The sequence below is a fragment of the Sipha flava genome, unplaced genomic scaffold, assembly GCF_003268045.1.
Source record: "Sipha flava isolate LNK unplaced genomic scaffold, YSA_version1 35a_pilon_pilon, whole genome shotgun sequence".
NCBI lineage: Eukaryota > Metazoa > Arthropoda > Insecta > Hemiptera > Aphididae > Sipha > Sipha flava.
This window is the reverse complement of record NW_020273058.1, coordinates 308,918-323,382: the sequence shown is the minus strand read 5'-3', so window position 1 is coordinate 323,382 and position 14,465 is coordinate 308,918. Positions and strand designations below refer to the sequence as shown.

Below are 14,465 nucleotides of genomic sequence, written 5' to 3'. Positions count from 1 at the left end.
AAGTATTATTATTATATTTATAATGTATGAATGTTAATACGAAACCGATCGTACATTAAAAATATAATAATACTCCATTTATTTCTATGTGTTAACTATATATAATTTATGTTTCAAAAATAAATAAAATGTCTGGGTTCGAATATAAAAATATAATAATAATTGTAATGTACTCGTAATACAAAATCATATAATATACATTTTAAGATTAAATATGTCATACTTTTTATTTATTTTTGGTGTTTTTAGAAACATATCTTTGTGTTCAGGGTATGCAACCCCTCATGAATGCCTTTGAGTAAAATACATAACAGTAGTATTATTTATGTGGTTTTATTAGTTTGACACGCTTAATGGTTATACTTTTTGGTCTTAATTAAAATATATTCCCAATATTACGAGTTATTTTACATAAAAAATAAACACTTCTTCGATTCTAAAAATAAAATGAATAGGTCTGACAGTTTAAAAAAAGTATTATGATCTTTCGGTCAACAAAGTCTGAACACGCTTATGATATTCAATATATTAAACCATATTGTATTCAATCGTTTTAAGGAGTGTATGTATTTTTTTTTTACATTTTACGCCTGTCTGACAATGAGCGTATAGTTGAGTAAAATAAAACAATACAATTATATATTACGAATTGGAGACGAAAAAAATAAAAAAAACGTTTAACTCGAAATATTTACTATACATTATTATATATTTTATATTCTATATAATAATACAAACTTAAATATGCAAAACAACAAAAACCCAAAAAAATATATGTTAAACATTTCCATCTAAAAATTACGTTACATATTTATTCTATACATCGTGCGAAACACGCCGCACGTATCGAGTGAATGATATATGCGCAGTGGTTTTACAATTAAGGTAGAGAGAACGAACATAAAACACGCTTAAACTATTAAAAAAAAAAAATAAATAAATAAATAATAATCTTAAGGAAAATAAAATGTACATCAATACGATATAACCTAAGTGTACGATTTACCACTCTTATAGGACTAATAAAAGTACGACCGTGTATAACCGCCTAAAATGATTTTAAATTATTACCATGATTTGACTTCATCAAAAATAGTGGCTTGGTCATTGCAGCAACACACAGATTTGCTATCGAATGCTTATAGTATTTATTTGTTGATGATTATAATTTTTTATTTACTTGTCCGTATCGTTATAGGACCGTGAACATCATTAATCATAACGTAACTATTTATTTGTTCTTTCACACAGACTACTTTATAGGGTTTCAATAAATACAAGATTACGAGATTGGCTCCATTTTTCGAAACACAATGCCGCGGGTTTGGATGAATGCGAATATCTGATTAGTTTGAAACCGCGAAATTTAGAAAAACAATCATATAGATATTGAAAACAATTTTAACGATATCGTGAGACGCAGGGTCAGACTGGGTATGGAGGGCCTCACCGGAGACTGACATACAAAGTTATTAGTTAATTATTAACATTCAGACTTAGGTAAAATACTTTTTAAAAGTATTTAGAATAAATATTCGAATACTTACAAAAAATAGTATTCCGAATATGTTTTCAAATACTCGTACTTTATAAAAATTGTATTCCGAATACATTATTTAGAATACTTCAAAAGTATTTCGAATACTTTTAAAATACTTCTAGTTTTCATACTATAAAAATAATAGATGTCCACTGAACAGAAATATTTGAAATTGTAGGCTAAATATATGTTATTTTATTGTATTTTTATATTACATAATCGTTATAGCTTATGGTTTACAACAATAATAATTACCTATTGGGCTTATACAAGATACGACGAAGTAATAAAATCATTTAAAAAAGAGATGATTTTACAGTATTTGAAATACAGTATTCAGAATATTCTTTATAAGTATTCAAAATACTTAATTGAATACTTTCAAAAAAAATATTTAAAAAGTATTTGAAATACTTAAAAAGTATTCTGAATACAGTATTCCGAATATTGTATGCGGAATACTACCCAAGTCTGTTAACATTATATAATATTGATACTTATACTAACATAGGTGCAAAATATGTTAACCTCTCAAATTTTAATCGTAGTCGCACCAGTGAATACTAACAAAACAATTCTACATACTGGGTATATTTTACATAAATAACAAAAATATATTTTTATAAACCTATTTGGTAAATTACAAATAACAATTAATAATTAGACTCTTGATTCTTACGAGTCATACGATATTATAGTAAACAAAAAAAAAAAAAGTAAGGGGTAACAAGTAGGGCCTCAGCGGCAATCGCTAGTCTATAATATAGGCCAGTCCGACTCTGGCAAGACAGATATTCTACTGGAATTTCAAATCGAATCAAACGATTTCGCGAAAAACATTAATATTTTATTCCGGTTCAAGGGTTTCGAGGAATTAAAATTGATGTACATTTAATTTATATTACATAATACACTCGAAGAATAAAAACACCTAATGGGGTTAGAAACTACGCACATCAAGTGAATCGTTCACGTATGAAACGTATTACAACAACACGTATTATACACCATAATGTAGGATATGATTGGGTTATGTAACTATCAATAATTATAACTATGAACACATCTATACAAAATTTCGATTATTTATATATATGTATATATATATATATAAACACGTAGAACATAATACAGTTAAATTATTATTATTGTTATACCCGTAAAGTATGTACATTAATTTTTCGTCGACTTCGTACAAACGTTACCGATCGAAGATTGTCGTTTATTCGGTAGCGCAATAACGTTGCACTCGATTATTGTTTTATCGAGAACGGAATACACAATAATTTCGTACTCTCGTTCACCATGGGCGGTATATACTATCATACGCTAGGACGGCAATGGCACATCTTTACAGTAGTAGTAGAGATAAAAAATAGATAGAACAGCGATTCTCAACCGGAGGGTCGCCAACAATTTTTTTAGTGTCGCATCATGTGAAAAAAAAAATTATTTCAAATCAACAACAGTATCAAATTTACATAATTTTTTATTTTATTTTTATTTTTTCCTTCTATTAATTAACGCTAATCGGTTTTCATAATGTACCTTTTTTTTGTAAAATGTATATACAAATAAATACAATAATAACAGTTTGTAAAACTTTTCAATGCCTATATTACAAAAGGGTCGTTAGACACCTTGGTGACATTATGGGGGGTTGCGAACTCAAAAAGGTTGAGAACCGCTGAGATGGAATACACTGTCTACCATTTTCGTTCGGTCGTGGATAGTTCTGTTTCGCTAGCGTAACGCACTCGTTACGGTCGTTGCGAGTTATTATTTGGAATTCAAATCGTTTTGTAGGAAGTTATTTATGTTAATTATTATCGTTGTAAATAATCATTGATGTAACAGTGACAATTTCACGAACAACGAACAAAAATTTATTTCAGTCTATCCGTGAAAACGAAAAGATTAACGATCAGAACAGTGTATACTCTATCCCAGCATCTCTAGCATCTCCTATCGCTAATAGGCCACTGCCATGAAAACGAACGGAAATCGTCCGCAAAAGCACACACGCGCAATTATAATGTTGTTATTATCGTTGTTATTCGCTTAGTTCTAATTTTAATAGGAAAACGTGAACGGGGGAGAGGAATGGAAAAAAAAAAAACGAATTCCACTGGTTTCCATAGTTACACGCGGAAAGCAAAGCTGAGGACTGCCAAAGATTGTGTGCGCTCAATTTATATATATATATATATATATATGTACATGTATAAGTGTATTTACGTATATCCGAGTAGGTATTTTTTTTTTTTTAATTTGAGCCTAATTTATTTACCAAACGTATACAATTTGTCTTGACACGTCTCTCGAGTACTCGTGTACATATATATAGTATATATATGTATGTACATCGCGAGCAAAGCCGGATTAAGTTACCGTACAGTTGTACGGCCGCCGCTCGGACGTAATAATAATAATAATAATAATAATAATGGTTTAGTAACATCTGAGGAGCTATACTTTTATCGTACCCCAACCGTTCGGGGCCATTAAAAGTTTTTCGGGCTCCAATTACTTTTTCCCATTATATTTCTAAGCACTCTCAATTTGAGGGGTGGGAATCGCCGTCGAATTATTGTATTTATCATTGCGGTCAGACGCCTCCGGCATATATATTTACCGATTGTACAACTTTGAATTGAATTCCCCGTCCCCCGGACGCTTCTCGAAATCCTCTCGGCCATGCACTCACGTCCGCAGGCCGACACCGACACGCACTCAAGCCGACCGGAATATTTCAACTCGCGCTCGAATCCGCAACACGTCCTACGATTTCTAATGCGGCCGCGGTCGGAGGAAAAGGGATGGCTATTTATTTTTTTCCATCCTGTCGAAATGACGCGTGCACGCGTTTCGAGACGTAAATCTTTTACGTTTTCCGTGTCCAAACACCGCCGGGAGTAGAAGGTGCTTTTTTAACATTTTTTTTTTCTTTGTAAGCCAATTAATTCAGTGTTTGTTGGCTGTATACGATTATCGACGAGAAAAACCGTTCTGGATGTCGTCGAATCGGAAAAAACAGCTCTCGGTGTAACGTATTATAAAACGTTGTGCGATGCATTCCTGAGCGTAACTCGTTTAACATTTTAGAACGGGTACTATGGGGATCGAACAAATTGGCGGACAAACTATGGACGATAATTAATCGTCACACATTTTCAAGTAAGGTGAAATTGTACCGTTATCGTTTCTGCGTGCAAAAAATGAGCGGTACGGAAAGCCTCCGATATCGATTAAATTGTAACATTTCACGAGGACACGCGTGTAAAGAAAACTTTCAAACCGTATACACGTCACGCGCTTTCATTTTATACATTGCCCGCGCTGCATTTTTTTGTGATTCAAATTTTTTAATTTGTTATCAACAGTACCGTATCGTCTTATAAGTATAATATTTTGGTTGAAATCGATTGCTTATAAAAACTCGATGTTCGATTGGAAACGTTTGCAGTACGTCCGACTGGTGCAACTGGTGCCAAACGATCGGTCCGATAATAAGAATACCGGAGTACGGGTAACTGTATAAATATCTCGGGTTTGATAGCCGATACGATACGTTTAAAGGGTTTTCATATAATACTCGCTGACACAAAAATCAAATTCCTAAGCAGTGCCCGGCGGCGATTCGCTCTTTCGAACAAAATGCACGCGCTGTCACGATTGGTATCATGCTGTCGCGTGATTTCGCATTGTAATGCGAGCGAAACACGTTGCCGACCAAACGGAGCCGAGGTTGGCGAAACGAGTCGATTTTGACGCCGGCGCATAGATTATCATGAATAAAAGTGATCGGACATAATTTTTGTAGTAGCAAATCAACCGTGGGTTTTTGTCGTTTCAATGCGAAATGTATGTTCACGCGCACGTCTAGTGAACATCGATTGAATAGAAAATAAAAAAAATAACTCCAGCCGTAATATTAATTTCGCAGATGAATCACGTTTCTCTCGTGAACTTTTGCAAAATATTAATGAGAAGAAGATAATTGACCTATGAATGGAAAAAAAATATATTTATATGTATATATATATAATTATGCGTTGCATTAGCATGAATAATACGTCCGGAGGATGCAGTGGGTACGTTGAAAAGAAAAATACATTAGTACTCCGTATAGGTTTACGTGTATATATGTATGCTGTTTGGCTGTAGCGAAGAATCGTAATAATGTACATACGAGGGGCAATAAGTCGGTTCACATCCTAACGGATGATCCTTTAACGTAGTTTCTTTGAACTTTTATTTATTTATATGTATGTATATGTTTACGATTTATTCGATTCGTTACCGTCGCGAAAAAGCCTGATTTCGGAGCATCGGTTCAATAAAAGTTTAGAAAAATAACTTTGCGTGCGTTCACACACACGCACACACACACACACACACACACACACACACACACACACACACACACACACACACACACACTCATACACATACGTGGGTGGATTTATAAATTTATAATACGGTGCCATCAAATGATGATGAGAGACGCAGACGAGGTATTCGAATTCGGGATTATCGGAACAACGACGAGTCGGTTTATTGGATACAGGAATATAGGAATATAGGATTTAAGTACGCGCGCACAAGACGTTTGGAAAGTTCATGCCCGAAGGACAACCGAGACGAGTATTATAGCGCTGCTCAGAGGACGATTTCCGTTCAGATGCGTTAAAGATTATTTCTCTATGTCTGTCTGTTTTCCGTTCGGGAGGGGAAAAAAAATCGAATCGCTAACCGAGTACGTGATCAGCTGTTTAGATCGACTGTTAGTGTATTTATCAATGTATTATTGGAATGCGCGTTGTCGAGAAGACGACCGACAACGTAATATATGTACACGTAGATAGTGCGGCGAAGGGACCGCAACGGGTCTTTATTTTGTCGACGTGCGGATCCCCCGTTGGCCCGCGAGCGGTCGGCAGGGCCGCGTGGATAGGGAGCGGTTAGGGCTCGATGATCGCGATGGCTTTGAACTGATCAGGCCCGGCCGTATGTCAGCTGACCACCTCGTCCGGTGGGTTGTTGGTGAGCGTATTCCACAACGGCGACCTGGCCGGTCTCGGGGGCGGTTTATCCGTCTGCACGGCCACCGATATCCTGGCGATGGCCAGCACGTGTTGCTAGCTGTCCGGGCACACAAGAGCCTCGACCGCGCCACCGCCACTGCCGCACTCGGCCGTCACATCGCTTTCAGCCGCCATCCCGCCGATCCCGGCCACGGTGCAGCTGCTGTCCATCTCGCTGCGCTCCTCCATCACGGGGTCCAGGTCGCAGGACGCGTACGACCGGCTTTCGCTGCGCAATGGATGGTTCCTACCGCCGCAATTGGCTGTAGTTCCAGCCGCCAAGTACACACCTGCGAGGTACAAAAAAATCAAAAAAAAAATCAAACCGAATCACAGCATTAACATTAACGTATATTTTGCGCTTGGGCACCGCGCGAGAGCTCTAGAAACTCGACCGACTCTCAAGCCTGCATATAGTTAGAGTCGTCGGATTTTGAAATCCTTGAATCGAGACATCATGTTGAATGACCTCTTTTTTTTTTTTTTTTTTTAATTAACGTTCACACGGAAACAAAAATAAGTACATGATTTTTTAATTTAAATATTTCATTCGCTCGCGTGCAGCATTAGAGATATGACGTATATTGTATTCTCTGCTAATATATTATATCAATATAATTGGTATTGCGTCTAAATACACCGCGTTTAATACCATTCGATACGGAGTGACGATTTACTGCTCAATCTTCATATTAATCTTTCAAACATTATCCAGCCTCCGTTCTGGAAAAATCTGGTAATATTAATTATATTATTTTATTATATAAGTATATAATAACATTTTCTCCGTGCATCGTCATTTAATTACATTATCGCAACGAACTCCCCGACCTAGCCGGTGGAAGTTCTTATTTTAACTCAACCTTATAATGAGTAGTCTCGCAAATAAATATACCGCTAACGTACGCAATACCAATACAAAAATTACTAAAGCCACATTATTATCAACCTCTAGTTAAAATCACATACCCAGTGATTCAAAATCAATAAACGAAGTTTTTTCCGATAACAACGGTTCAAATACCGAATTTCATACGACCAAATCCAAATCGAAACGTCCTCACTCTTCAAGTTCTACTGAAAAAGAAAAAAAAATAATGAAACCCGTTTTTGTCAGTACAAATAGATTTAATATTCTCAACACTAGTGAAAATGAAGAAGATACGGAAATGCACAATATTTCCAAATATAATTCCGACACCAATACCTATCAAAGAAATCCGCTATTTCCACTGATTTTTGTACGCTATGTCGGAAATTTCATCGAATTGCGTAATGATTTAGTAAACCTTATTGGCTCCGACAATTTCTACTTCAAATCCTCCGCAAATAATTTAAAAATTAACACAACAAATTCAGACTTTTATCGAGCAGTTATTACATATTTAAAATCTGGTAAAGCTGAATACCACACTTATCAAGCTCATGATAACAAATCATTTCGCATTGTCATCCGAAATTGACACCCCACTACATCAACTACCGAAATTATCGTTGCTATCCTAAGTTTGGGTTATAACATCCGCCAAGTTTCAAATGTCTTAGACAAATCTACCAAAAGCCCTTTTCCGATATTTTTCGTTGATCTCGAACCCGCGCGAATCAATAATGAGATATTCAAATTTTCTTCAATACTTCACACCAAAATTAAAACAGAAGAGCCCTACAAAAGATGTGAAATAATAAAATGCTCCAACTGCCAAGAATATATAACCACTCGAAAAGTTACTTTGCTCATCCTTCCAGATGTGTACGTTGTACTGCTGTTTATTCTACTTTCGAGTGTTCCAAACCAACCAACACTCCAGCAAACCTGTGTCTTATATGGTGGAGATCACCCTGCATATTATCGTGGCTGTTCAATCCACAAAAACTTGCAGAAATCCAATCAAAAATCAAATATTAATTCAAAATTTTTACTTTACTCCAAATCCACGAAAGCAACACAAACCAAATCTTCATCTTTTACCATTAAATATAATAGAACTAATCGCAAAGAAACGCATAGCCCGCTCCCGTTGGCAAAGAACAAGACTTTCCTCTGATAAGCACACGTTTAATAACCTAGCAAATACTATCAAAAAACTAATATTAAAACACAAAATGAGCATTTTTAATTAAAAAACAAATCCTCAAATATAAAAGACGGTTCATTATGGAAAACCACCAAAAACCACCTAAAATTAAAAGAACTTTCATGTCCTTTTAAATCAGACGGTTCACTCGCACTATTTGAAGTTGACAAAATCAATTTGTTTGACGAACAACTTTTTAACATACGAGTACTTAAACCCCACCTCATCACTTCTCCTGATAATAATTCTGGACTATACCTATCGCGTCCACTACTCAAATCTAATCTTCCATTAAAAAATAAACTATTAATTTATAAATTTATGATACGTCCCGTTTGGGCATATGGTGCTAAAATCTGAGGTTGCGCCAAGCCAACCCAAATATAAAGTATCCAATCATTCCAATAAATTTGCCTACGCCAAATAACTTCTGCTTCTTGGTTCGTCAGCAACAACTCTCTTCATAAAAATCTAAATACTGAGACAGTCAAAAACATAATCATAGCAGACTACAAAAAATTCCACTCCAGATTATCCCTCCATTTCAACCCACTCATTTCAAACCAGTTTTATTTGACGCTTCTGAAAGACCCTCCACGTCGTCACAAAAGACGCTGGTGTCGTGATCTGATCTAGACACTTAACCCAAATATACTAACACAAGGGTCTTATCACTGAATGGCTTCCCTTATCACGTGATCCTGTTTGTTTTATGTTGTTTTACAAATCTGCTTATTGTGCAAAATACGCACAGATTGTAAATGTTATATATTTTTAATAATACAAAAAAAAAAAAAATTAAAATTTTTATTATTAATAAAATTATTATAATCTATAAAAATACGTTATTATTGTATATGGTTATGCTGATTAGGTAATCATGATATAAAATTATATTACAAACAATATCATTTCATGTGTTATTATTAAATAATACAATATTAAATGTTATTTTCTCTCATCTTCTGCTAACCGGGACAAACTGAATGATCAGCGGGACACCAGGACATGCATTTGAAACCGGGATGAATGCCAAACCTACGTATAGGGGCTGTCGAACTATATGGGTTGTCAAAAGTTAACGATACGGCTCGCACTATGAATATTTTTTATTTTATCATAAGTTTGATGTACATGATTGATAAAATCAATAAAATGAAAAAAAAGAATGTTTCACAAACATAATTGCGGTTAGGAAATGATTGCCATATATTTGTAATTATTCTAATTGGTTTGAATCATGTAACTGTTCATATTTGCACATATATTTGTTAACAGATTCTCAAATAAAAATAATAATAGGCTAACATCAAAATCACGTGTACAAATCTTAAAGTAAAATTTGAAATTAGAATTTTGGATATTTTAAACCCAATTTCCCGAAAAAACCCTGAAATTAATGATATTATGTACTTCAAAAATAAAAAAACCGTCAGAAAACACGAAACAAATGCAAACAGTTGTTATTCTTTTATTAAATAAATTATTTTATATAAAATACATAACATAAAATTATTTAGAAAACAAAGCAAAGTATATCGAAATGTCAGTTCTATAGCTATTTACCTATATCTAGGTTTTCTAGGTTTATTCATGTTTGGGATTATATGAGTGTGCGAGTGCAGCAACTGCACATGGCTTGGTTTCAAAGAAAATTAATAATCTAAATTTAATACTTTTAAAATTAATTAATATTAATGTCGTAATTAATGAAAATACGTTTGGAACGGCCATCCCGATCCGTGAGAAATTTCAATTTATACAACTCATAATTATTTTACAAATTACTTATTCGTTCATTTTTTTCATCTTATTTTTTAGTGCTGTATCCATTTATTAGTAACTATTAATGTATTGTTACTGTAAATGGTTTAATTATTACTTTACTGCCAAGTGTAGTCCAATAACTTTTTGTTTCGTTATGAATTACAATTTTTATAATTTAAAAAAATAGATCACGGTCACTGTTCGAGTGTAAACGATTATTATATTTGTATTTAATACTTAACATTTTCAAAACCACTCGAAATAGTAATTCGAATTAGACGATTTATCAGCGCTTCCGGATGTTGAAAAATGTTCGAGTTGGCACTGGGTAGCTAACATAGCCTTACAATAAGTGTATGATTATTTAAAATACGGTACAGAGAAATCCTTTTAAAAGAGAATCACAAGGGACCGGAAAATATACAGCCTTAAGCAAATTTTCGGCTAACTCAAAATGTATAAAATATTTATTGATTTTCGCTAACTCAGTATCGATGTTAAACAAATTTTACGGTTGTACTGTGTAACGACCAAATGTATAGCATTTTTTTCTCCAACACTAAATCTAAAACTTTGGGCTTAGAATGTTAAAAGCTTTGTGAGATTCTACACACTGCGGGCACTGCGAAACATTCGAAGAAATGTAAGACTACTCTCAGATTGTTGTTGTACGATAAGCTGTCCGTGTGCTAAATGTCGATATCTTTGCCTGAAACGGTCTATCTTCGCCGGTGATTAGCTACACGAACAGTCCTCGACTATCGTCGACCCACGGACTGCGTTTGGTGCCAACGCGTGTTGTGCTTCGTACGGATAGAGATGTTTAAATACGGTATTTTATTTTTATTTTTATAATTCCGTAATATACTGGTATTATACCGTACAGAACTTTGCAGTACCTTAAATTACAGGAAATTTAACAAAGGCTATAACCTTATTGTTAATTATGAAATATCAATTATTTTAAAATGGATTAATCGAAGAAAATGGCTAGAAAGTTAGAGAAAATGGCCAATCATCACGTCACCAGCACGAATCACAACATAGAGATTAAGTTGATCCAGAGCCGGAAATAAGGGACGAAAGACGGGGATGGAGATCCATCCTCGGGCGTACAATTTTAAAGGGTGTGATTTTTGTAATTATTAACAAATAATTTAATATTTTTAACTTTGTTAAATACTGGTATTAGGTTAAAACTCAATAAGTATGATTGTATAATAGTAAATTATTAGAAAAAAATTCTCGAAAAGAATATTTGATTATTGGTCTTTAATAGAGCGTAATTTTAATATTTTCCTCATGCGTAAAAATCCCTTATTCCGCCTCTGGGTTGATCATGTATTATACAATGGGCGTTGTCGTGCTATTATGTAATACGTTCCATGTATAACTATCGTTATCAATTCATTACAATTTTCTGTGTACGCCCGATAAGCGTATCATTATTATTACCATTTTTCGTTATTATGGGGTATCATGTGGATTATTAATCATTTTTTCACCAGCAACATTTTCTTACCATTTATTTTTTTACTTGTTCATCACGTGAATCTTTTCGGTACTACTCTTTTTCCTTTTTATTTAATTAATTTACTACTAAGTGTACCGTCGCATCGTAATGTACCAGCGATCGCCCGTGAGCGGGCAATACCTGGCGACTCGCCGTGGTCCCGTCACGGCCTTTCAACCAGGTTGCCCCTCCACAGATAATTCACTTCCTCTAATAAGTTTTCTTTTTTCGCTATCAGATTAATAATTTCTTTTTACGAAAAATTTAATGTTGTGGTTATTTTTTAATTCAAAACATAAAAAATTACACATCAGAGTATCAAATTTGATGACTTAAGAGTATGTAAAAACACCAAAAAGTCGGGATCTATTGTTCTAAACTACTCGAACCTATAAACGTTTATCTGATTGGATCAGTCTTGCTCAAGAAAATTATGAGAATCAAGGATCAAAATCGATTTTTATGAATTGGTATGATTTTACTGAATATTTTTGATTTATTGTGTTAAAAATCGTCCCAATTATATTGAAAAAAAGCATTTTAACCAAGGACCAGAACCGTAACAGAAATTTACTAGTTTTGAAACTGATTAACTTTAAAAATTTAGCAATCGTAACCTTAATTATAAAACGATAAATTTTGGTTAGTAGTAATATCTTGTCAGTCGGTTCAGAAAAATAAATGTCAATTTTTTTGATGTTTTTATTCTTTTATGCTCTAAATTTTAATTTGTCATGCATAAATAGCAAATAGAAATAAGTATAAATAAATATACAAATAAATGAAGCGTAGTCTGGAGTATAGTTATATGTGTAATGTACGACCGCTTTAGAATTAAAAATGTATCATCAGGTATATACAAAGTTAATAAAATCACGACTCTATAAATATGTAATATTTTTCGACTTCGTATTTCAGTTTTAATAAGTACAAACAAACTTTTTAAAAAAAAAAGGAAATTGATTACAGATGTATGTTTATAATATACAAAATATACATCGAATTTCATAATTCATCTAACTTAAAAAATGTATACATCTGAATTGGAAATAACAGTTAAACGTAAAAAAAATAAAAAAAACAATAGATTACATATGTATTTTATTATTAATATTATTATTATTTTTATTTTGTAAGTTTATTAATATATTACAATATGTGTATTGTCTATTAACTATTCAGTATAAATTTTAATAAATAATAATATTAATTCAATTGCGTATAATATATAAATATTTTAGATTCTAAGTGTGTAGTGAATGAAGATTTTTTTTAAGTGCTTTTTTTCTCGCTAAATACTGTCAGCTGGTAAAAACGCTACAATATACCAATCTAAAACTAGTGGTGTTCCCAAACAATGTAAAACAAATATATTTACATTTTACACAGAATATAAAAATTAATTTAAATTTAACCTTTGTGGATCAATTTTTTTTTAAGTTTCAAAATAGAATATTAATTAGTAAAACTATATTTAAGTACTCGTGGTTTAGTACAATAAATTTCAACCTTTTTGACTCGCTACCCACTTTTCTTATCATACATTTCTTATCATATCGCTACCCATGTCAATTTCGTTAGCTATGAAAATCAAAAAAAAAAAAAGTTAAATTCGCTTAATGTATGACATTGTATACATATATATATATATATATATATATATATATATATATAAATAATATATAAAAATAATTAAAATTTTATTTTTTTAATTATTTAGGAAGTATTTAATTTTTATTATAAGTTATGATATAAAATATAAAAAAAAAGCATGATACCGAAAATGTATACGTAATAATAGGTAATTACACAAATAAAAAATTAGTGCATTATTTATTCTTGACTGTTTTCAAACAAAATAACTCTACCTCGGCTCAATTTCACACAATGCAGTTTATAGATAAATTTCATGTATCTAGAAATAAGATACTTTTAATTTTAATACCTAAGTATTAATAGTTTTACTCTTACCAACTTAGAAAAAAAATATAAACGTAAACACCTAGAACCAAATCACTTGCAAAGTTATAATCTCGAGACCTTAGCTGAAGCAGGAATTGAGTTGTAATGTAGAACAATTGACAAAGAGCATTGGTAAATCATTTATTTTCAAATAATTGATATTGTTGTACATTTAAACTACCGTTTTTTTCGGATGAATGTTTAGTTTTAGCTAACTCATTAGACCACTTTATAAAAATGGATTTTTAAAAAGGTTAAGTTATTTATAAACTAAATTATAATAACTCATTAATTGAATTCATAATAATTTTAAATACCTAAAAACCATCTATATAATATATTATTGTGATAAATGTAATAAAGGTTTGTAAATAAAATAATCACGTGAAGATTTCCGCATGTTGTATAAATTATTGAAAGCAGAAATGTTACTGTCAAGAAATTGTATACAAATTAGAAATTTAATTTTGATATATTTGGAATAAAGAAAGTAGTTTGACTGAAGATGTTTTTCCATACTT

The 14,465-nt window shown here is 32.5% G+C and overlaps 1 protein-coding gene across 5 annotated transcripts in view; it reads right to left on the bottom strand.

The window, feature by feature from the left end:
* Nucleotides 1-1,965: 1,965 nt before the first annotated feature.
* Nucleotides 1,966-14,465, bottom strand: part of LOC112687628 — a 196,635-nt gene continuing 184,135 nt past the window's right edge. For all 5 annotated transcript variants that reach the window (XM_025560449.1, XM_025560446.1, XM_025560450.1 and 2 more), the window contains one exon: nucleotides 1,966-6,917. In XM_025560449.1, coding sequence (XP_025416234.1) covers nucleotides 6,682-6,917 — 236 coding nt within the window. In that variant the 3' untranslated portion in view covers nucleotides 1,966-6,681. The remainder of the gene's footprint in view (nucleotides 6,918-14,465) is intronic.